The sequence below is a fragment of the Brassica napus genome, chromosome C6 (genome assembly GCF_020379485.1).
Source record: "Brassica napus cultivar Da-Ae chromosome C6, Da-Ae, whole genome shotgun sequence".
NCBI lineage: Eukaryota > Viridiplantae > Streptophyta > Magnoliopsida > Brassicales > Brassicaceae > Brassica > Brassica napus.
In genome coordinates this window covers 47,506,181-47,529,896 of record NC_063449.1, presented here as the reverse complement: position 1 = coordinate 47,529,896, position 23,716 = coordinate 47,506,181, and the positions used below count along the sequence as shown (strand labels likewise).

Sequence of the window (23,716 nt, the reverse complement as noted above, 5' to 3'; positions counted from 1 at the left end):
CGAAACTGGCGGAAACTTATAGGATTATTCTAAAGGTAAATACCGCTTAAATACACCCAAAAAATAAAGATAATCAGATTCGGTTATGTTTTTGGTCATAGTGTATAGCAGTATTAGCGATGAAGCTCGGATTCGGTTTGTGTTTACCACCGTACCAAATAAATAGAGAAGACCGGTTGGACCGTGAATTTCGGGGTATTTAGAAACGTATTTTACGGTTTTTCCCTCCGTAAAATGATGGAAATTACATTTGTATGATGAAAACATGCAATACAGATATGACACGTGTAAAAGTTACTAGGAGTCATGCGTATTGCCATGTAGCATTCCAGCGTGGCGAACAATTTTTACTGGGACCCACTGTTTGTCTTTTGTACGGTCCGTTAAAATGGGTAAAATCTTACTTTTTCCGTATTTGTAATATTTTTTTCGTACGAGTTTGGCGCCATGTGATGCCACGTGGTGAAACATCCTGGCTACTTCTGTTTGACCCTTTCTACGACTTTCATGGAGTATCTTTATTTATTGGGAAATTGTTTTTTTTAAGCGAAAAAATGATAACTACGTTCTTTTAGACTAATCTCATATATTTTATGTTTCGATAGACTAATTATTTTCAAAATGGCAATAATGCCCTTAGAATTTTAATTTTTATATATAATAAATAAAGAGTTTGATCAAGCGGGATCGATCGATCCGAAATTACAAGGTCGAACGGATCGATCGAACCTGATCATTATGCAAAAAAAAAAACGCAGAGCATATACTGATCGACCTGATCCATTTCATTCGATCGACAAATGTCGATTTCATACAGATCGACCGATCTCGAATTATAGACCGATCGATCTGTGAAAGCATAGATATGAATCATGGTAGAAATAATGTGAAAATTTTGTGAACAATCAATGGAATATAGAAGACGCTTGAGAAGAAGGTTACCACTTTTTTTTGTTTTTTTTTTAAAGTTGATTTTTTCAAAATATGAAAGTGAATATTCCCAAATATTTTGTTTCCATATTTTTAGGAACTAATTTCTTATCCGTAGAATACAACTAATATGTAGAAATCGGTTTCTACATGTTCTTAGAATTATAGTAATGTGTAGATTTTGATTTCTACATGTTTTAGATTTACAGTAAATCTGTAGAAACTTTCTATGTGTTTTAGATTTATATTAATATGTAGATTTTTATTTCTAAAGATTTTAGATCGGTAGGTTAAGCGCGGAATGTGTATTCTAAATATTTTTAGAATACTCTTATTTACGTAGATCACGTATTCTAAACATTGTAGATTCAATAAAAAAGTGAATTTCGTTTTCTACTTCGTAGAATGCCATTTCTACTTTATTTAGAACAGAATCTGAAAATTATAATTTAAACATTTTTAGAACTGAAAAAAATACCACTAAGTTCATATAGGTATTTTATCAATAGTTACTATTTTCCGGTTTTTTTTTGTTCGTAAAACTATTTATTAAATATTTTTTTTGTAACACTACTATTTATTAAAAAAAAAATTCAAAAAAATTAAAGGATATTATAGGAAAAAATGGCACAAAATATATATTAGTATAAAAGGACATAGTTATCATTTTTTGCTTTAAAAAACAATTTTCCCTTGTTTATTTAACATCAACCAAAAAGTTGATTTTTTTTCCTTTGTTAATTTATCATTAGATTTTTTTAATAAAATGTTAATGAAATCCATTTAAATGATAAATCTTACTCATAGTTTTTATTAATGGTAAATTCATGACTATTATACTATTGTAGATTAGTTAATAAAATAACAGGCTGTATTTATTTAAGTAGTGTGATATTATGTTAACTTTCTTTAGATAATATGGAAGTTAAAGATCAACTGTATTTTTATTCATGATTTTCTTATAAAACTAGTTTAACTGTATTTTTTATTCATGAGTTTCTTATAAAATAAATAATTTTAACTACGTTTGAATTAAATTGGATTTGTTATCCTTGAGTTTCATCAAAATAAACTAAAAATTAAAGCATCAATCCTTATGTATAATAAAAACACAGAGAACCCAAGAGATGAAGAAAGAGAGATGGAGACATATTCGTCCCTGAAGATGATATCAGATATAAAGTGACGCACAAGAATTAATTCCTACTTTGATATATGTCCTTCCTCTCTTTTTTCCTACTTCTTCTTTACATTTTTGTGCTTTGTTATATTTTCTTTCCCACGCATTAAAAGTTAAAACAATATGCCTTTGTCTTTTAGAAGCATTCAAATCTCCACCATCTTAATTTGTTTTTACAAATACCAGTTTTGGAAAAGTAGATTTTGCAAAGTAAAAGAGTAGGCATGGTGCACGATTTACGTGTTTGGTTCATAAGATCGATATTGATCCTCATGCGAGTTTGATGTGTATTATGAGATGACTAACATCGTAACGAGACATTAACTAATGGGTGTCTATCTCATACAATTAATCAAAGTGTAATATTTGTAATATGAAGTGTCTATCCAAAGAACAAAAAAGTCTTGAACTGTGGTTTCCTCTTTGATTAAGAACAAGTGACATTGCACCTTGACTTTGTTGTATTGTATCCTTTCTTTCCTCTTTAAAATAACTTTTTATTCAACTTAAAGTTGGTGCTGGTGTGTATTCATGTGATGTATATCATCATTTCAAAAGAAGAAAATAAATCCATAACCATTGTAAGAATCTTAAAGGGTGCCTTACCTAGAAACTTCATCTTTCCTTAAAGGCACCACTATAATTCAATTTGTTATAAAGAAAGAATTCTTGCTTTTGTGAAATATATACCATACTCATATATCTTTCGGTTCATATGCACTAAGTCATTAATATTCGTTTTTCAAAGTTTTTTGAAATTGGTGACTTTAGTTGCACTTTTGTTCCAACATCATATCACACACCTATATCTTACAACAATTCAAAAGAGGCTTAAAGCTTTCCACTGAAGGCATGTGTTTGAATTAATTGTTTGGGACTTTGCTACTGCATACATATCACATGTACTATGGTCCATACAGGAGGAGCTCGTGACCTAACATATTACATCCTATTAATCTTTGGATATTTATCAAATGCACCAATACATCTTTGGATCTACCAAATGGATTGGAACTCACAATCACAATGATCAAAAGAGTTAGGTCTGAGAGGTCCCGGTTTAATTAAAAGATGTGTTGGGCCATCACTCTTTCTTGCTCTCCAAAGAATACCTTACTTAGCCGTATCATCGAAACTTAACTTCGTTATAACACAATATCAAGATTTCTATTTATTTATTTCATGAAAATCGTTGCCCCATTAGGAGACAAGAGAAGAGGTTTTCTGCATAAGACTTTAACTTGGTGTCATGTGTGGTTGTGCTTATGAACAGTGTGTGTGGTCCCTTCATTTTTTTCTTTCAAATTAAATAAAGGAACCAATGTGTCGATTGCATGATTCCCACTACTGCTTTCAATCTCACCTTCTGCTATAAGATGCATTATGATCCCACCACCACTGCTTTTAATTCATTCAGACAAAAAAACGTAATAAATGTAAAAATATTACTGTATATATTATTTTAAATTTTATAAATGTGTATGAATACGAGGAGAGCTATTCATCGAAATGAAATTTAAATGTACTGAGTCTACTGACTTGTTACCATCAGATCATGAACCACATTAACTCCAACCAAGAAGACAAAGACAAAGGTGGTGGTAGTTGTTGTTGCTGTCAGATCACGGATTCACTTTCACCAAATAAAGAATTGGTTAATCGGTTTGAATCAAAAGTGAATCAAAAGTGAATCAAAAGTAGACATTAGACAAGAAGTTATGTGTTGTTATTAAAAGAAACTTACACAAATCCATAACTACGTGAGCGTACAATTAATAGAGATATTATAGTTGGGGGAATGTTGATCCAATTTGTTAAATCATGTGTGAGACATACAGTATATATATTTACCCAAGGACCAGCAAACACCTAATGACACAAATTGCATAAAGATATATCTAGTCCAAGGCCTAAGTGAAGGTCTCACTGAATACTTCTGGAACACACAAAGACGCATAGCTAGGAATGGGGATAAACTCAACTTTCCTTAACCAAGACTTTCCTCCAGAAAATGTTTCCTAGAGACCAGTAAACGACCATTAAAAATGCGAAGTAATAGTAAAACAGTTTTACCTCTTAGGAATGCGGCTCCTTAATATCGTCATAGGAGCCTATAAAAATTTACACAGGCTAAAACGTCAACACATAATTCAACAAGGCATATGTTTATTTCTTTTGCATAAAAGGGGCTTGCAAGTTGCAACAAGCCATACCTTAAGGCTTGAGGGTGCTTGGGGAACAAGAGTAGGACGATGATCACCTTCTACCTCTTCCCCTGTTTAGAGCAAAAAGGAGATTACATTGTGTACTATAACAGACCACACTTACAATAGACAAACACTACTATTTTGGAAGCTAAAACAACAGATGAACACACATAGATCTCCTCTTTGCCATAGTTGCCAAGGACAAGGAGAAGGAGTCTCATATGTACTGTATACCATACCTGCGGCCCTGCCTATATATATATTGACCTTGAACGAGAACGAGCAGGCATATGAATTGGTGATCGGCTACGTCTGCCGCACTAAAGATCATATCTCGGAAGTGACCTGCATCTGCGCATTAAAAAAAAAAAACAAATCCATCAACTGAAAACAAATACAATGTGGACATCACATCAATATGGACCATATCATCTCGGAACATTTACTTGAAATATCCAGCTGGAACTATGAGCAAATTACTTTAGCACGCAATTCTGAAAAAAACAAGCTGAGATAATTTAAATGTATAATAACAAGTTCCAACATGTATAACAATTTCACCAGAGTTGGTTTGTCTGCGAAACATGAACCGTCACGGCTTAATTTACACACAAAAGTCATGGAAAGTAGAATAATTCAAAAATAAATTTAAATTCAAATTAAAATTACATCTTAGCAATGATCTAACAGGATTTCTTAAAAAATTCTATCTTAGTTAACCAAGCGCTCGTACCTTGGTGGTAAAGGAGGTACAGCTGTACTGCCCGCCAACCGGGTTCGAGCCTTGCCACAACGGATTTAACATCCTTTCCGTTGGGGCGTTGGACCATTTTCGAGGGATAGTTGGGAATGTGGCTGCCCAGATACCAGAATTAAAAAAAAAAAAAAAAAATTCTATCTTAATTTATAAATTCTATCTTGAAATATATTTTTCATTTTTTCTTTATTTTTATGGCATTTTAAAGGGATTAGAAATGCAATATATTAATAATATTTGCATCAACCAATCATAAATTAAAAAAGAAGGTCGGCATCGTCGTCGCTATATCCTGTCATCATCTAGGGTTCTTCTTCTCCGATATGTATTGATTCTCTCAGTAAAAGAAGCTCGCTCGTTCGTGAAATCGATTCTTAGCAATTTTGATATTTAGGGATTAGGGAATCGTGATTGACAATCTTAGTTCGCTTCGTTGTATAGAAAAAAAAAAAGGAATTAGATAGGGTTTTGTAGATTCGATTATGGATACTAATCAAGCTCCTGGAATCGACGATCTTAAGAAAGTTGCAGATAATCCTTCAGGTTTGTTTCTTTCTCCAGATCGTTTTTATCTGGTTGTTGTAGATTTGAATCTGGATCTTAGTTTGAATTTAGTTCTTCAACTGTGGATTAGTATCTCGAACTTGAGTTGATTCGTTTCATTGCTCTGTACTCGACGAAGATTAGGGACTGTTTAGTTGCTATTTTCAATCTAATTGAAAGATTCTGCTGTGGTGCAGGTGATTCAATGTTTGATGCATCTCAGTATGCCTTTTTTGGGAACGATGTTGTGGAGGAGGTTGAGCTTGGTGGACTGGAAGAAGAGGAAGATGAGATTCTGTCTTTTAATGGAATAAGGGAAGGCTTTTCATTTGACAACGAAGAGGTTAGTCTCACCCTATTGTGGAAGAGATAAGAGACTTTTCTTTGGTTATTATACACTCCGGAGTGACTTTACCTTATCCTCCCCAGGTTGAAGATTCTAGGCCTCTGTCTAACGTTGATGATCTTGCTACTACTTTCTCAAAGGTTAGCTTAGCTTTACTGAACACGCTTGATGATTGAATACACATGCATCCTAGCCTTCTGTTTGTGTTTCTTTTTTATATTCAAAATGTTGACCAAGCCATTGTTCTTGGTTTTTTTTGTCTATTATGTTACAGTTGAATAGGGATCCTGAGGTCTATAGAAACACGGGACCAATCATTGATAGGCGACCGAGACAGAGTGAGTTTCATAGATGCATTTACATTGATTTGATATATCACATTTATGCGGCTATGCCCGTTATTCTACTTTTAACTTTATGATCTAGACTGAGCTGCTTGGCATTCCATTTTCCTTGTTATTATCTTTTTTTTTCCTACAGAGTTAATACATTGCCATGGTTCTCCATCTATCTTACAAGCAAGGCTTTGGTTTGTTGTTTAATCAATTTTTCTTTTTGGTTCTCAGATTCTTTAGCACCTGACTGGACTTATAAGGAGGAGTTACCAGATTGGAATGGCCAGAAGTTACTGGACTCTGATGCCATCAAAGATGACAAGGCTTGGTCGGGACAACCATTCTCTACTCTGGACCCTAAAAGAACAACACCACATCTCGAACCCCGGCATCAGCTACATCAAAACCACAATCAACAACAGTTTCCCAGTGATCCGATTCTTGTCCCGAAGTCATCTTTTGTTTCATACCCTCCTCCAAGCAGCATATCACCAGAACAGCGTTTAGGACACCCAAATGTTGCACCATATCATTCTGGTGGGCCTCAAATGGGATCGCCAATCTTTTCTCAGTTCCCAACTTTGCAGCCTCAGTTGGCTGGCATGCATCATGGATCTCCCCAGCGCGCTGGAAACGTGCCTCAGTTTCGTCCAGATCTTCCCCTGAATAACCGCCCTCAGGCTCAATGGATGAACAACGCGTTGCTACAACAGCCGTCTCATCAAAACGGTTTGATGCCCCCTCAGAATAGATCACAACATCCAATGCAGCCTCAGTTATTTAATCCTCATCTTTCTCGATCATCATCCTCTGGAAGTTATGATGGAATGCTTGGGTTTGTTGATCCAAGGGAAGCAAGACCAGGGTCGGCTCAAGGCAACAGACAGAACATGCGTTTCCATCAACACGGCTTTGATGGTGGCGTTCAGAGGAGAAATAGCGGATGGCCTCCATACCGCTCCAAATATATGTCAGCAGGCGAGCTAGAGAATATATTGAGAGCGCAGCTTGCTGCTACACACAGCAATGATCCTTACGTTGATGACTACTACCATCAAGCATGTCTTGCGAAGAAATCTGCAGGTGCAAATCTAAAACATCATTTCTGTCCAAATCATCTGAGGGACCTCCTCCATCCACGTGCACGGACGAACAACGAGCCCCATGCGTTTCTTCAGGTCGATGCTCTTGGCAGAGTTCCTTTCTCTTCGATCCGCAGGCCTCGTCCCCTTCTTGAAATGGACCCTCCAAACTCAACTAAATCTGGTGATGCGGATAACAAAGCTACCGATAAGCCCCTTGATGAAGAACCCATGCTTGCAGCTAGAGTGTGCATTGAGGATGGTCTTAACCTCCTCCTCGATGTTGATGACATTGATCGCTTCCTACAGTTTAGCCAACTCCACGATGGAGGAAACCAGTTGAAACAAAAACGGCAAGCTTTGCTGGAAAGCCTCGCCGTTTCGCTGCAGCTCGTTGATCCCCTCGCCAAGAATGGGCAAAGCAGGTCGCAAGATGATTTCATCTTTCAAAGGATCATCTCTCTTCCAAAGGGTCGGAAGCTACTCGTAAGGTATCTTCAGCTTATCTTCCCTGGAAGCGACCTAATGAGGATAGTCTGCATGGGCATTTTCCGACATTTGAGATCACTGTTTGGAGTCCTCTCATCCGATCCTGACATCGCCAAAACCACAAACAAGCTTGCAAACGTCGTAAACTCGTGCATCCACAAGATGGAGTTGGGACCCATCAGCGCGTGTCTAGCAGCGGTGTCATGCTCTTCCGAGCAGCCACCGCTCCGTCCTCTAGGCAGTCCTGTTGGAGACGGAGCTTCAACTGTACTGAAATCTACGCTCGACAGGGCTTCAGAGCTTCTCCGGGGTAATAACTTCAACAACGCGGGCATGGCTCTATGGCGTGCTTCTTTCAACGAGTTCTACAACCTTCTGATGAGGTATTGCATCAGCAAATACGACGGCATCATGCAGAGTCTGAACTCGCAGCTGCCTCCAGAGTTTGCTAGTGAGATATCTGATGCAGCTGCGCAAGCCATTGTCCGCGAAATGCCTATTGAGCTTCTACGTTCGAGTTTCCCACATATTGATGAGCAGCAGAAGAGGTTACTGATGGAGTTTTTGAAACAATCTATGCTCGGAAGCCAGAAAACAGAGCCAGCCATGAGCCGATAGTATCCAGAGTATAGAATCCAGACACCATATCTCGCAAATGTCTGTATATGAAGGCATAAAGATCATGCAGATACCGTAACAAGAAAAGGTTAGAGAGAATCAGTTCAAACACTCTTTTTTTTTGCAGCAGAGAAAGAGGAGTTGTATTTGAAGTTTGCTCTCTGTACAGAGAAACTAAGTCTTTTAGCTTTTGCAGAACTTTGTAGCCAAGTCATTGTGTGTCTTATGTCTTCCTGTCTAGTTCATGTCATGTGTTTTTCTTTTTTTTTTCTCATTTTTGCAACTTTTTCATGTTTTTGATAATTCTATTTTCTATGATTCATGAAATAAACATTTGGGGTTATGCTTTTTAGTAAATGAATTAATATTCATTGTTCATGCATCTTCTTCTCTCAAGCTAAGAGCATTCACGTGTATGCAAAGAGTGTGCGGAACACGCGCATGTTTTTGACGCGTGGATGACAACAGAGCCAGAGGAAAACAGGTTTTGCGTAGTGATCCTTTTATTTTCTGGGTTCTGCTTAAAAAAACCCAAAAACTTTCATTTCATCTCTCTTCTCCATTTTCTATTCGCCGAGGGAGATGTCGACTCTGTTGAACCCAATCTTATCCATGGCGGCGAACCCATCTCCGGTAGGGTTCGTCTCCCACCTCCCCACTGGTTTCCCCCACTTCCCCTCCGTCAACAAAGGTTTCCCCAGGGTTTTAGCTTCGACCCAGATAACGCTATCCCCCAAAGACTCCGCCTTTACCATCACCGGATCCAGCTGGAAACCCGACGACCCGAGAAGCGACGAGCCGAGACTAAACAACCACTTCTCCCACCTCCAAGCCCTCGTCACAAAAGGCCAAAAACCCAACGTAACACACTCCACCCAGCTCCTCTACGACCTCTGCAAAGCCAACAGGCTCAAAAAAGCCATCCGCGTGATCGAGCTAATGGTCACCTCCGGCGTCATCCCCGACGCCTCCGCCTACACCTACCTCGTCAACCAGCTCTGCAAGCGAGGCAACGTCGGCTACGCGATGCAGCTCGTCGAGAAAATGGAACACCACGGCTTCCCTCCCAACACCGTCACTCACAACGCTCTTGTCCGCGGCCTCTGCATGCTCGGGAGCCTCAGCCAGAGCCTCCAGTTCGTCGAGAGGCTCATGGAGAGAGGGTTAGCTCCCAACGCCTTCACTTACTCGTTCCTCCTCGAGGCTGCTTACAAAGAGCGCGGCACTGATGAAGCTGTTAAACTCCTGGAGGAGATTGTTGCGAAGGGTGGTGAGGTTAATCTGGTTTGTTACAATGTGCTGTTGACTGGCTTTTGTAAAGAAGGGAGGACTGATGACGCGTTGAAGATGTTTAGAGAGATGATGCCGGAGAAAGGGTTTAAGCCTAATGTTGTTAGTTATAATATCTGTTTGAGGTGTTTGTGCTGTGATGGGAGGTGGGAGGAGGCTAATGAGCTGTTAGCTGAGATGGACGGTGGAGATAAGTCTCCTTCGGTTGTTACTTATAACATTTTGATCAACTCGTTGGCTTTTCATGGAAGGACGGACCAGGCGATGGAGGTTTTGAGCGAGATGGGGAGAGGAGTCACCGCAACCAGCTACAACCCGGTGATCGCGCGTCTATGCAAGGAAGGGAAGGTTGATCTCGTCGTGAAGTGTCTAGACGACATGATTTACAGACGCTGTAAGCCTAACGAAGGCACATACAACGCGTTAGGAGCGTTGTGTGATGAGCATAACAATAAGGTGCGAGAAGCGTTTTACATAATACAGAGTTTGAGCAAGAGGCAGAGATGCTGCACGCACGATTTCTACAAGAGCGTGATCACGAGCCTCTGCAGGAAAGGCAACACGTTCGCTGCGTTTCGGCTCTTGTGCGAGATGACTAGGTGCGGGTTCGAACCTGACTCGCACACCTACTCGGCGTTGATCAGGGGGTTGTGTAACGAAGGGATGTTTGGTGGAGCTATGGAGGTTTTGTCGATAATGGAGGAGAGTGAGGGCTGTAATAAACCAACGGTGGATAACTTCAACGCGATGATTCTTGGGTTTTGCAAGATAAGGAGGACGGATTTGGCGTTGGAGGTGTTTGAGATGATGGTTGAGAGGAGGAGGATGCCGAACGAGACGACGTATGTGATAGTGGTTGAAGGGATAGCTCATGAGGGTGAGCTGGAGCTGGCAAGAGAGGTTCTTGAAGAGCTGAGGTCGCGTAAGGTTGTGGGGCAGAATGCAGTAGATAGGATTGTGATGCAGTTTAATTTAGATTTTGATTGAAAGAGATCATCATGAGGCTAAACTTGATTATATACATTTTCCTTTTACTGTTTGTATCATTTTGACTAAGAGATGATGTTTAGTTTTAAGAGGATGGTTTGTTCATGTAAGGTTCAGTTCTTGAATAGGACAGAGTCACAGAGATTAATAAGAATCAAGAAACACATTGTTGTGTTTTTTTAAGCGAGCCAGAAAAAATCTAAAGTTTATACTAGGCCAAGGCATTTTACTCTTAAACCGAATCAAAACCCGGCCCTAAAACCTAACTTGAACCCGGTCCGATCTATAAAGTATCCGAACGGATGTTGAGTTAGAGAAGATTGGATATCTGAATCCAATCAGATAATACCTTGTTCTTTATCTTATTTAATTTAGATTTTTTTTTTGCTTTCTTTCAATATTTATGCTAATTTCAATTTTATTTTTTAAGTGATTTTAAATAACCGAATTCGATCTGAATTATCTGAATCCAAACTAAAAATATTTAAATCCAGCCGAAAATATAAAAAATACCCGAACAGATTTTATATCCTATCCCTAAATTGAAATACTCGAAAACTCTATATACCCTATCGGAATCCGAATGAATGTCTAAATGTCTCCCCTAGTTCATACTATGTATGATAAATAAGTTAACTTTTAAGGGGTAATTTCGTCATTTGAAGGACAAAACTTGTTTATAAGACTTCTTAAATGCCAAAACGTATATCTTAAGTTCGCCGGTAAATGGAGCAGCTATCTGAATCGAGCCGCCGCGATTCAGCTGATGTGGCTAGCTCGTCGTCATCTACCGCCGCAGATGGTCACATCGGAGGCGGTGGTGGTGGAGAAGCTATGGCTCGAGGGCTATCGGCGATGCTAGAGTCCGTAATTAAGGAATTCGACTCTAAATCAATCGATACTCTCAGTAGCCAAGACAAACTCTCCGGCTCGCTCGATCGACTTGTCCAAGGTACGAATCAATCCCCTCTTCCTTAACCGGTGTTAAACCAAATCGATTCGCTACGTTCTTCGTCTCCGGTTTAATAATTTATTTCCTGAAATTACATTGGTTTACGAATCGATCCGGTTAAGTTGGTATCGAATCTAGTTTTGGTTTTGTGTTAATTGAATGCGATGAAAACAAACACACAGAGCTCGATCAGTTGCTGGAGAACGCTCCGTTGCCGTTCATTGTACAGCACGCGTCGAGGATCTCGAGCGTCAAACAGAGAGTCTCGTCGATGAATCTGGTGCTTAAATCTATACAAAGGCGTATTGATAACATCGATCACATGCTCTCTGCCAACAACATTCAAGGTAGTAGTTAGTAGTCATACAGTTAGCATATATTTATATTGTAATATTATATCACAACACTATGGTTGCTCACACAGACAAAACAGCTTCGGACACTACTTGATGTCCAAAACACGAGTCAATCTCCGGCTTACGTGTGAGCGTGGGAACTAAGGAAACGTCGGCGTTTTGGGGTTGCTTGTCTTTTAACGGGCTTCTATCTAATATGGTCTACTGGTTCTTTTAGCGGGCTTTTATCAAATCTGTTCTTTTCCAGTTTGTAAAAAAATAAACAATTCTCATTTTATTTAATTGCTTTACTAATAAAATCAAAAAAATAATATACTGTTTGTTTGTATTGATCCCATCAAGACCGGCGGCTCCTGTTGCGCCTGTTATGCACCCCAACATGAGAGTTAGCGATCTCATTAATCAGACAACGAAGGAATGGGATGTTCGGCTTTTGGAGAGCTATGTCAACATGGACGATATACAGCTTATAAGGAGTTTAGCCATAAGCTCATCTCATCGCCGCGACTCCTTTTGTTGGAGCTACACAAGAAACGGACAATACACAGTTAAATCTGGATATTGGGTGGCGCGGAACTTATTAAAGGTTGAGGAGGAACATGAGGTTTTGGAGCCAAGTATCACCAATCTTCAAGCTTTTGCTTGGAAGCTGAAGGCGCCTACGAAGATACGTCATCTTATATGGCAGTTGTTGACTGGGCACGTGGCAGTAACAAGGAATTTAGCAAGACGCAATATGAGATGTGATAATTACTGCCCGAGGTGTGGAGAATTAGAAGAATCTGTAACTCATGCCATCTTTGAATGCCCGCCAGCGCTACAAGTTTGGAGCCTATCAGCAACCCCAACAGGCCCAGAGGTATTTCCAGTATCAAGCATCTACACGAACATGGATTATCTATTTTGGAGGAAAAACTCTATTATTGAGCCGGAACAAGACAGGGATCCTTATCCCTGGATAATTTGGTATATATGGAAGGCTAGGAATGAAAAACTATTCAGGGGGATAGATAGAGATCCTTTGGAGTTAGTTCGATATGCAGAGAGTGAATGTCGAGCCTGGTTTGAGGCGAATGAAGTGATACAACCAGTGCCACAAGGAAACAATATGGTGATCCCCCAAGTCATAAGCTTGGGCAACATATGCCTGTTAGATGGATCTTGGACAGCATCGGCCAACTTTAGTGGATGTGGATGGGTGTGGATGGACAGTAGGGGGAAGGCTCAGCTTATGGGGTTAAAAAATATTACTCGACGTGAATCAGCCTTGCACTCGGAAGTTGACGCACTACAGTGGGCAATGGAGAATATGCTTCAGCACTCAACATGTCAGAGCTTTGGGACGGATTGTAAGGACCTGATTGCTATGCTAGAGGAACCTCATGCTTGGCCAAGCTTTGCGACAGAATTGGAGAAGATCGAGACGCTACACATATGCTTCCCGGAGTTCAGCATTACTCATGTCCCACGAACGCAGAATCAATTTTCAGATTTTTTAGCTAAGACTGCTAGATCCTTCCATAGGGAGTTACTTTTCATTGGTTGTTCTGTTCCGGTCTGGTTACCCAGACCACCTCAAGCCTGAGTAATAGAATGGCCGTTTGACGAAAAAAAAAAAAAAAAAAAAAAATCAATCATGTAGAACAGAATTTCAAAGCGAATATGTCGGCCCGTTAACTGTATTGTTTATAATATCGTTTTTGTTTCTGTTGGGTAAAGCCTTTACAAATACTAATATCTTGTGTTAACAAAATCTTGTCACGTGGCTGGACGACAAAATCGATAGAGCCCCCTTAAATATTTACTTGCGTGTGACAGTGAGTCACGTGTCTTCCCTTCCTGTGCTGGTCACGTGGTTGAAGCCTATTTAACTGGATCTCGTAGCCTTTTAGATAAAATAGTCTCTCTACACTACAAGGTCGATGATATTGAATTGTACAGGAGTGTATGGCCTCTGGGTCACATATTCCTCTAGTTAACCACACTATATTGTTTCATAACGAACATGTTTTTTTTTTTTTTCTAACCGAATATCCTGGCCCCACCGAGGTGGTCCAGATTAAAGACCGAAGTGAACATGGACGCTGCCAGGACGTCACCATGTGATTCACCGTGTAACGGTCTTCGGTCTCGGGTGCTGCAGCCCACATGTAAATTTCGCAGTGGCCAAGGCTCGAACCCAAGGGCGGCGGGCACATAAGGAACATGTTTTTCTTTAACATAGTTAAAACTTTATATAAGGATGTGTATATATCGATGATAATGATGGGAGGAACTTGTGAGGGTGTTTATTAATATGTAAATGAAATGCCCAAAAAGACCGAGCCTCTGACCAGAAAGTTGATTGGTTCCTTTGAGGGTAAACCCATACAAACTCACAAAACTAAACCCATTTCGGGAACTCTGCAAAAGGTTTGTCTTTAACCCACAAATCTAGCTTACTTTATCACTTTTGCAACTTGGCATACTCTAGTTAATATATCATCATGTAGATGTAACTTTCAAGGCAGTAGTATTCGCTTTTTTTCTTTCTCAAGGCTATAAACCCTAGCTGAAAATTGACTGCCTTAGTTGCTGTGAGTGGGGAGGAAGGGAACAAAAGAGGGAAGGCAAAGTACAGAGGAAAGAGACAGGTGATAGAGGCTTAGGGTATTGCACTTTGTATACATACCAATCTCTTGCTGGTCCAATCTTATCTTTTTCTACTAGACTTGATTGTCTATGTAATCTTCCCACAGTTTCGTACCTTTCACGTACCCCATTACCATAATAAATTTTGAGAAAAAAATCCTGACAACTTAACCATGTGATTCCAAACACTGTCTTGACCAATGACCAAACAATATAGATCCACAAGCATTAATGCTTAAACGAACCTTCCTTGATTAACATAACAATAAAATAAACCGCAAAAAAAAAAAAAAAAGTCTCAAAAAAACTGCGTCATTTCCGAAACTCACTAAACGACAAAATATATTAAAAATTAAAAAAAAAATATCACATGAAAGAGACAGCTTAGATAAGCTCCAACGTGGGGAGAGCGCAAATACACACAGAGCAAACACTCTGGGAGAGAGAGAGAGAAAAAAGAATCTGTTTTCCTATTGACCCACATGCATCCCTCTAGCGCGTCAACCTCACTCTCTCAAACCGAACCAAGCAACTACTGTTAAACGTCGATGAACCCTAGACAAAAAAAAACCTAACAAATTGCAAAGATTCTCTATGTACACACAGCCTCAAGCTAAAAGAACATGGATTACTACTAGCTATCGTTTGTTTCGATTTTAGATTCGATCAGTGGAGTTACGCCCTCTACTGATACCACCGTGATGACCTCGGTTGCTTGAGAAGCTCCCTGTTCTATTGTGCTGCGACGAAGAAGCTGAAGCCGATGATGACGAACTCGAGGGAGAGAAGAACTGTCCGAATATCACAGACCCGCCTCTGATCGAACAGACGGGGACGTTTAGGACAGGAGTCACCCTCACGTTAGCGCTGTAAGACCTCTCCATCCCTCTGTGTCTGTACCCGCTCGTCCCGCCGTTGAAGCTGCTCGGGGAGCTCGAGCTCCGCTCGAGGCTCTGGAACACGATTTTCCCCGAGGAGTTTAGCCTCGGGCTGTCGACGGAGACTCCTCTGCTCATCGCTGAGTCATGGGGCCGTATTGGGCTTCGGCCCACTCTCTCGCGTGACGTCACAAGCCTCATCCTCGGGGGATTGTTTGCGTTTTGGCTGCGAGAGGGAGCGAAGGGGTTCCCGGTTATGTTATGGTTATGGTTAGGTCTCTCCGCGTCGAGGGAGAGTCTAGGCACGTCGTCGTGGTCGTGGCCTGAGGAGGAGGAGGAGGAGAGGGACATGCGGGAAGAGGAGATGGAGTGAGATTCGGAGTCTGAGCAGTCCTTGAGGAGAGGGAGAGAAGCATCCGACGTCGTTTTGGAGCTTCGGTGTAGAAACTGTTTTAACGATGACGTGGACGATCTACTCGGGTTCGAGTTAAACGACGTCGCCGCGGCCGTTTTGCTGTTTTGAGAGAATCGTTTCAGTCCCAACAACTCTCTCCACCTACTGGAACAGCGTGGCGCCTTGGGCGAAAACAAACCGCCGTCGCCGCCGCCGGAGATCTCAATCTCAGCTTCCGTCTTCCTCCATTTCTCTCCGGTCTCCACCTTCTCCGTCGTCTGCTGCTTCGTCTTCGTCACGAGTTTTCCCTGCGAGAAAAGCTCGTCCGCCGGGAGCATCCCAACCGGATCCTCGAGGCGAAACTCGAAATCGCCGTCCTCCGGTGGAATCTGCTTCTCCGGTGCGGCGGAAACGTCTTCGCGGCCGAAGGAGGAAGAGGAAGGAGAAGCTCGAGGGTTGAAACAACCGTAAGCGGAGAAATCCTGAGAGACAGTGACATTGTTGTTAACGCAAGCTGAAGCCATCACCGTCGCTCATGCAAGTATCGCCGTCGTCGCCGGAGAATCACAAACGGTTACAGATCTAAAGGAGAGAGAGAGAGAGAAGTCAGATAGAGAGAGGTTTTTTTGGGCTACAGTTTGGAGCGTTGCGAGTAAATAAAACGAGCCTGGTGGCGCGTGAATCTCACCGGACTCAATAAGGGTAGTTTCGGTATTTCAGCTGTTGGAGGGAGCCAGTGGCGGAACCTCTTAACGGCTAAATACACGGATTAGGATAGAGTTTAATAATGCAGCTTTTTAATTACCTTAATTGTCTATAGTTTATTTAATAATGGAAAGTAAAAGTAATAGTAGTATCTTTTTTTTCTCTTTATATGAACTGAAATTTCCAAAAAGTTTATATTATGAATTAGGTAATAAAGGTTGAAAAAAGCATGAAATCATTGATGTATAGAAGATCACGTGATATAAGGGGTGTTTTTGATTTATCTATCAATAAAAAGAAAATAATAATAACTGCGCTCAAAATACGAATCTGTATGAAATCGTTTTGACAGCTAGCAGTAGCTATTAGATGTTAGATGTTACTAATTGCCTTGGTTAAAGGAAAATGGTTTCACGTTTTGAGATCTCCCTGTGATTTGGTCTTTAATTACTGTTTTGGGGAGTTATTTGTGTTTACTTCATGTGCATGTATGTATCGATACAATGAGTGGTGGTGCAATGTGTGTGTGTCTCTCTTAATCTGGTGTTGTGTCCATTTCAAGATGGACTATAGACTAATCATGGGGTTGAATCACTGTCCTTTCTGTTTGCAGTTATAAACCCATTTGCACATGACACTCTTAACTACATGAATTTTAAAGGGAATAACATGAAGGTACATAGTTTGTCTCATCACTTTCTGAGTCACAGTTCATGTCGATTCAATGATTTCTACTTTTAGTGTAGCCAATTTGAATGCCATATTGATTTCACCTTATCAACCAGCATCGTAATGTTGTTTGTTGACTGGATTTACACCCTTGATTGAAAGCAACTTCCAGCTGTGAAACAGTGAATAGCTAATAAAATTATTCTTCCCTCTTCTTGTATATGTATCTTTAGTCTAAATCTAGAAATGATCGCAGCAGAGAGTCATTTACATCTTCGCATACATTAACTGCAAGATTGTCAAAATATCTAAGAAAAACACGCGACTTTCTCATAGTCTTTTGATAAGAATTACCTTGCTAGCTTACAGCCTACAGCTTTTTCATCTGTGACACCATTATTGTATCGTTCTAGTTGTTTAATAGTAGAATTAACTATAAGCTTGTCACACAAAAAATGGTATTGACTATTTCTTGTGAACGTAGATTTGAGAGTGAGGAAAGATAGAGTAGCTTAGAAGAAAGATGAGGGACTTTTTTAGTTGCACTGTTATTAAAAATTATGATTCAAGAAAGTTTAGGAGATGGGATTATGAAAGCCTTGGTTGACCAAGAAGAAGGCCCATTTTATCAGGTGGAGGCCCATCCAAGGGTTGGGTAGTCAAGGTATCAAGGTGTGCACTTGCTGAGAAAAATGTAGTATTTTCATTTGTAACAAAAAAAAATGATGATTGATTTGGAACTTAATACCGCAGATATATGGACCAAGAAGTAGTGGCAAGACCATGCTAGGCTGCTAGCACTTGATGCAGTTGCAACTACTACGATCAGTTGATTATCTGATATTTATATCATCAGAGTATGTTGCTGAAACATATCTTTCTGACGATGCAGAAGCTTGGAGGCAATGCAAATGCTTGTTGATGCAGAGTAAGTCTTTGATCCAGCTTCCTCTAAATCATTAGGTGTTGATGTAGAAAACTTGATAGTGCACCAGCCAGGTAATGGCGTGCGAGATGGCTTAATATAATGTTGTATTCAAGTTCTTGTGCACCTATAGATGAATATGTATACAAAACACTAGCTAGAATTCTTATAGATTCAAAGTATGTTATGAGTTTTCAACAACATTAAGAGAAGAATAACACAAAAACATTTTAGAGAAACATGGGTTACACACATATCTTATAGATTTACTGAGCCAAAGCACTTGTGTTGTACACAAGAAGAGCTCCTCCCGCGAGAATTCCGGCGAGTGTCACCGCCCAGATTGCTAATCCGGTGACTCCTCCCTTGTACACATCACCACTCGCTGACCACTCGTCCTCGTTGTAGATAGGACTGCAAAACACAATCATCATGTTGTCAACAACATATTCTATGGCTCTTATACAAAATATGAAAAGTGTTATAATCATTTCACCTGTATCCATCCACGTTAGCTCCGTACTTGTCAACGAATTTGTAAACACCATATCCCTAAGATCAAAACGGCATCAGTTAAGAAAAATAAAACTTGTAACTCTTAACGTTAATCTACATCGGTTCTTATGTATATATATATATATAACCTTGCCCTTTCTGCCGGAGGCGTCGAGGCCGTCCCTCAAGTCCATGCTGCCGTTAACTCCTACAAGCAAATCGATATAACAGAATAAGCTATAGTTTTTAATTAACAGTAGCTTGTGTACCAAGGTAAGAGTCTGGTGTGCATATTATACGGACCAAAGGGCTTGTCGGTCTTGATCTTCTTAACTCCACTCGCGACAATCTTGAAGGAAGAAGGAGCTCTTGTGAGCGTCGGCAATCCTCTTGCTGACATCTTCTCCACCGTGAAACCCGCGGGTTTCAACGTCACCGATGAAAGCATCACTGAAGCAGCCATTTCTTCTCTCTGTGCGTCTCTCGCACTAGTGCATGTGTGTGGTCATCTAATATGAGAGGAGATGCGATAAGTGATTCCTGTCAGGACACGTGGCGTTTTCTGTATGGCTATGATCTGGATATCTTCTTCACTAACGTTATCTCCAACTGGTGAAGGTGATTCGTCTATGTTGTTCATAAGTTTTGCCACGTTAAACAAATAAGAAGTAGTTTTGCCACGTTGGATTGTCACTATTTTAATTTTCAATTTAGATCCTTATACAAATTAATTTACTTTTACAACCCATACTAGTTTTTTTGTTGCAACTGTGGGTGTAGGTAGGCCTGAGACTTTTATCCGAGATCCGGATTCGATTCGGATCCGATCCGAAAATCCGGATATCCGGAGGGGCCGAATCCGGATCCGGATAGTAAAATGTTGGATCCGTCAAAGTCGGATCCGGATCCGGATATCTTGATTTTTTTAGTCCGGATATCCGGATCCGTAAGTTTTATAAATATCTATTTCAAAATAGTAATATCTATATATAAAAATTAATTTTATTTCATATATTTTCATTTTTATAATAGTATATATATATTTCATGTAAATTTTGTAATATTATACATAGAAATAATTAAAAACACTATATATATTTTTATTTTTAAATTATTTTTAATATTTTTTATATATTAATATTTTATTTATTTATTTTAAGGATCCAAATCCGGATCCGGATATCCGCCGGATATTAAAATTTTTAGAAGGATATCCGACACCCGGATATCCGAGAACCCCGGATCCGGATAAGGATAGTAAAATTATGGATCCGCCGGATAAGGATCCGGATCCGGATACCTTAAAATTGCACGGATACCCGATCCGTCCCAGGCCTAGGTGTAAGACCTAGAAGACCTAAAACCCAAATAACTTCTAGGGAGTTAATACAGACGATCAGCTCCACTCCGGAACTTAGGCCATCTTTAACCCTAACACTTCTAATGGGTTGTTGCTTAATCAAAGTTTTACTAATAAATGATTAAACACCCTTTAAGCACCACTTCTTCAACATCTTAATTAATCACCCCTCAAGTAGCACTTCTTATTTTGTTACGGTATGTTCTTGTTTTGTTAAATCCAAAAATTATTAAGCACTCCATTTAAGCACCCCGGTTAATGGTTCTTCTAATGGAGAGTTCTAGTCACACATTTTAAAAATTAGAAACTTTCGATTTGGTTTCTCGTAAACTTTAGAAATCCCCAATTAAATACTAATACAAATATATACATATATATGTATTTTTAGAACTTTATGACTAGGACCTTGATTGATAGTGCATTAGCATTAGCAGTAGCTGCAGAATTTGTATGTTTTTGCTAAATTGTTTAATATGATGATTGGTAGAGCAGTATGAATATGCTATTTAAAATTATTATAAAAATTAGTATATAATATAAAATATATTTATTTTTAATGAATATATTTCTAATATAATATATGTATATATATATATGTATATATAATATTTTAGAAATCAAAATTTTATTTTCTAGATATAAAAATAATTTTATGATATTATTAAATAAAATAAATGAATTAATTATATATTTTCCTTAATTTTATAAATTATAAATGAAAATGCTCTTCTAAAAACTTAATATGAGAACATTTGCCAGAAAGCATTAACATTTAGTAATGCTTCTCTAAATGCTTTTCTAACAATTGTTGATTGGATAATGTAGAACATAATGCTAATGCTCTACCAATCAAGAGCTAGATCGTAACCTTCAAAACGCTTAAACCATGGTTTAATTTTGTCTGACTAAGCAAAATGCAACTTAATTTCTAACTACGAATTAAAAGTTAACAAGTTTAGATTTTTGTCGCATTTTTCTTACCACCAGATTACCGCTGCTTAATTACACTTATGTTATTTTGGGCGTCATCAACTGAAATATTAATCTATGACCTTCAATTTTTTTTTTTAATAAAAAATTACATAGTATTGATCCCTAAATTTATAAAAATATATATTTTCTAAAAAACCTTACTAAATTATTTATATCCCTTGAAATCTCAATACCAGCCTTGGTTACCCCTACTAGTTTGTCTGAGATTTGCAATGTCTTTCCTTTGTTGATGCATACAACGAAGCTCATATTTGTCAAGCTTCCAACTACGTCTGGCTACCACGTTTCTAGTCGCTCGTTGCCGTTGACAAACAACACAAGTAGATGATTTGTTTGTGTATCTTTGATCATTAATAAAATCATAAATGTTTGATGCTCCTTCAACCATGGCTTCTCCATAACTGGAAACATCAACAAACTTGACCCTTGTCTGAATATTATAAGAGTCCTAACAGCAACACAAGTTCTAATCATATTTATCATATATAAATCCGCAGAAGTATATGATTGCACTCAAGGATCTGGTCAGCGTGCTTTAGTAGAGTATTCTTTAGAAGACTACGATTAGTATTCGTTTATCTTCTTCCCTGCATACTCTTCTGCTCGAGTCATTAGAATACTATCAACTAGAGTATTATTTATAAGGTATAATACAAATCAACGTCGTTTTAATTAACACTTGGTTGATCAGTCGATTTGTTAGCTACACGTCTAATCGTGAAGAGATACAAAAATACAACTTACAATCAAATATTTCATATATATTGAATCTAAAATGCGCCCACCACAACTTAAATAAAAACATTTCTTCCCGATCGAGACTGCTTCCATTGGATGTGGACCCAAAAAAGTCAATGATCTATATCAGTAGTTCTGTCAAGGAACATTGAACTCTTCTTTTAAAAATAATTATAAACTTTGCGGATAACAAATTACTTTCAAGATAAACTCATTTTAGTAAAGTATAAATAATGTTATACATAAAAAAAGATATACATACAAACAAATTGTAAAATACAGCATAAATATATTTTGTATGGCATATGGATAGAAGAATTTGGAATCTTTGTTGTATTCACATACTCCCAATAATATAAGCACACGGTACTATGGATACAGATATAACAGAACATGCTTTAACTAAATAATGCCAAATGGAACGAAGAAACGCACATGCTCTAAAACACATAACTGAACCAAATTCTTCAAATTCCACAAGAATATTTTACGGACATCATATAATGCCAATAGAATAACTAAATAAGCAATTATTGGATAAGCTGTTTTTCTATAGATCAATAGATCTAAACCGAATTAAAAAAAAAAAGTTCAGAACATTTCACTATTTTTTGCAGTTTGACTTGCAATATTACAGATAAGATTCGGTTCGGTTCGGTTCGGTTAGATTCATGATTTTGGTATTCAACATTTTACAGGATCAAACCGGAGTCAACGTAGCTGTACTGTATAAACAGTAGGAGCAACCGCAGGAGATTACACACTCTTGGAAGTAAAGTGGGACCCACAAGATTATACACTACTTCAGTAGCAGTAAGTATGTTCATTTAACACTAACTAAAGGCTAATCAATACGCCAACGACTAGTTATAATAATTAACGACTTTAACCTCTCCGCCTTCATCTCTCTCGCTCTCTATACACTAAACTTTGTCGTCATCATCTCTCTCTCTCGGAACCTTTTGAAACTTTTAAAGTTTTGTTTTTTCGCTTTTTTATTTTCTTTCACGAGCTCTTTTAGCGTTTCTGGAAGCTTTAATCTTACCAGTGCTACCCCCCCCTCCCAATCTAACTTTAGCTAAAGCTTCTTACTTTTGTTTATCTCTCTCCCGTGAAAGCTCTTGTCGGCGGTGGTGATTCTCCGACGAAGCTACTTACTCACCGGAAAATTACTATTCTTGGCGGATCCGATTTCTTAAAAGTGGGACCTTGATGGGTAATTTAGGGAATGTCTTTGAATGAAGCAAAGACTTGTTGGTCTTGCTCTAAAAGAGGAAAGGGAAAGATTCCATTTTTAGTTTTGTCTTTGCCTTTGGAGGGGGGAAACTTGCATGTGAAGGGATCTGGCGTTGAACGAATAAGCCTGAGACCGTACTGTGTGTATCTTCTCTGTCAAGCCCATGTCGGAGAAGCTAGTTGAGTGAGTCCCTTTGGTTCTGTTCTCACAGCAATCAATCCTAAAGTTAATGTCTCTGTGAGCTTAGGGATTAAAGTGGTTGGCTTTGAGAGATGGAGGATATTGGGTTGGTCAAACAAGGTTGGAAATGGATGCAGTCTCAGAAACATATGTGCTCGAACGCTTGTTCTGCGGCCCGGCGTTTTGTGGAGAAGATAGGGGAGCTTGTGTGTAAGAGATATAGAAAGTATATATTAGACTTCCTAGGATTATGCACTAACGTCTCTCTCTTTAGTGCTGTATATTACCTTCCTTATTTGATCATGTACTCTCATATATATGTACACATTACGTGATAATAATATTTAAGCATTCCATAACCTAATATGGTATCAGAGCTATAGGCTCCAATTTTTTTTTTTCCGCCGTCTTCTCTTCTCCTCTCTTTATCTCTTCATTC

The 23,716-nt window shown here is 38.9% G+C and overlaps 5 protein-coding genes and 1 long non-coding RNA gene across 7 annotated transcripts; 3 read left to right on the top strand and 3 right to left on the bottom strand.

The window, feature by feature from the left end:
- Positions 1-1,991: 1,991 nt before the first annotated feature.
- On the bottom strand, positions 1,992-5,053 carry LOC125589191. Of its 2 annotated transcripts, XR_007325364.1 has the most exons (5): positions 4,557-5,053; positions 4,324-4,385; positions 4,184-4,221; positions 3,650-3,743; positions 1,992-3,508 (listed from the first exon to the last, which is right to left on the bottom strand). It is a non-coding gene; the product is annotated as an uncharacterized LOC125589191 (long non-coding RNA). The 2 variants fall into 2 exon arrangements; XR_007325365.1 differs by having other exon boundaries at positions 1,992-4,221.
- A 292-nt stretch (positions 5,054-5,345) lies between these two features.
- Positions 5,346-8,835, top strand: LOC106354764 (protein PAT1 homolog). Its single transcript, XM_013794794.3, has 5 exons — positions 5,346-5,617; positions 5,815-5,960; positions 6,047-6,103; positions 6,238-6,301; positions 6,530-8,835. The coding sequence occupies exons 1-5, from the start codon at positions 5,557-5,559 to the stop codon at positions 8,485-8,487; spliced, it is 2,286 nt and encodes a 761-aa protein (XP_013650248.2). The 5' UTR covers positions 5,346-5,556; the 3' UTR covers positions 8,488-8,835.
- A 162-nt stretch (positions 8,836-8,997) lies between these two features.
- On the top strand, positions 8,998-10,947 carry LOC125589190 (pentatricopeptide repeat-containing protein At1g79080, chloroplastic-like). The gene has a single exon (XM_048761602.1). It carries the CDS (start codon positions 9,070-9,072, stop codon positions 10,762-10,764), a length of 1,695 nt encoding a protein of 564 aa, XP_048617559.1. The 5' UTR covers positions 8,998-9,069; the 3' UTR covers positions 10,765-10,947.
- Positions 10,948-11,365: 418 nt separating this feature from the next.
- LOC125589189 lies at positions 11,366-12,387 on the top strand. Its single transcript, XM_048761601.1, has 3 exons — positions 11,366-11,716; positions 11,899-12,063; positions 12,141-12,387. The coding sequence occupies exons 1-3, from the start codon at positions 11,491-11,493 to the stop codon at positions 12,164-12,166; spliced, it is 417 nt and encodes a 138-aa protein (XP_048617558.1). The 5' UTR covers positions 11,366-11,490; the 3' UTR covers positions 12,167-12,387.
- Positions 12,388-15,025: 2,638 nt separating this feature from the next.
- LOC106354762 (uncharacterized serine-rich protein C215.13) lies at positions 15,026-16,589 on the bottom strand. The gene has a single exon (XM_048761599.1). It carries the CDS (start codon positions 16,497-16,499, stop codon positions 15,360-15,362), a length of 1,140 nt encoding a protein of 379 aa, XP_048617556.1. The 5' UTR covers positions 16,500-16,589; the 3' UTR covers positions 15,026-15,359.
- Positions 16,590-18,416: 1,827 nt separating this feature from the next.
- On the bottom strand, positions 18,417-19,398 carry LOC125589188 (photosystem II 10 kDa polypeptide, chloroplastic-like). Its single transcript, XM_048761600.1, has 4 exons — positions 19,073-19,398; positions 18,919-18,977; positions 18,771-18,826; positions 18,417-18,688 (listed from the first exon to the last, which is right to left on the bottom strand). Exons 1-4 carry the CDS (start codon positions 19,230-19,232, stop codon positions 18,541-18,543), a joined length of 423 nt encoding a protein of 140 aa, XP_048617557.1. The 5' UTR covers positions 19,233-19,398; the 3' UTR covers positions 18,417-18,540.
- Between the last annotated feature and the right edge of the window lie 4,318 nt (positions 19,399-23,716).

What these genes read in the sequence shown, in the direction of transcription:
- LOC106354762 (XM_048761599.1), bottom strand. Translation starts at nt 16,499, where the DNA reads ATGGCTTCAGCTTGCGTTAACAACAATGTCACTGTCTCTCAGGATTTC.
- LOC125589190 (XM_048761602.1), top strand. Translation starts at nt 9,070, where the DNA reads ATGTCGACTCTGTTGAACCCAATCTTATCCATGGCGGCGAACCCATCT.
- LOC125589188 (XM_048761600.1), bottom strand. Translation starts at nt 19,232, where the DNA reads ATGGCTGCTTCAGTGATGCTTTCATCGGTGACGTTGAAACCCGCGGGT. An exon ending in CAAGACCGACAAGCCCTTTG is followed by an intron (nt 18,978 to 19,072) that starts GTCCGTATAATA and finishes ATTTGCTTGTAG; the next exon opens with GAGTTAACGGCAGCATGGAC. An exon ending in GCTAACGTGGATGGATACAG is followed by an intron (nt 18,689 to 18,770) that starts GTGAAATGATTA and finishes TGTGTTTTGCAG; the next exon opens with TCCTATCTACAACGAGGACG.
- LOC106354764 (XM_013794794.3), top strand. Translation starts at nt 5,557, where the DNA reads ATGGATACTAATCAAGCTCCTGGAATCGACGATCTTAAGAAAGTTGCA. An exon ending in AGTTGCAGATAATCCTTCAG is followed by an intron (nt 5,618 to 5,814) that starts GTTTGTTTCTTT and finishes GCTGTGGTGCAG; the next exon opens with GTGATTCAATGTTTGATGCA. An exon ending in TTTCATTTGACAACGAAGAG is followed by an intron (nt 5,961 to 6,046) that starts GTTAGTCTCACC and finishes TATCCTCCCCAG; the next exon opens with GTTGAAGATTCTAGGCCTCT.
- LOC125589189 (XM_048761601.1), top strand. Translation starts at nt 11,491, where the DNA reads ATGGAGCAGCTATCTGAATCGAGCCGCCGCGATTCAGCTGATGTGGCT. An exon ending in GCTCGATCGACTTGTCCAAG is followed by an intron (nt 11,717 to 11,898) that starts GTACGAATCAAT and finishes ACAAACACACAG; the next exon opens with AGCTCGATCAGTTGCTGGAG. An exon ending in CTCTGCCAACAACATTCAAG is followed by an intron (nt 12,064 to 12,140) that starts GTAGTAGTTAGT and finishes TTGCTCACACAG; the next exon opens with ACAAAACAGCTTCGGACACT.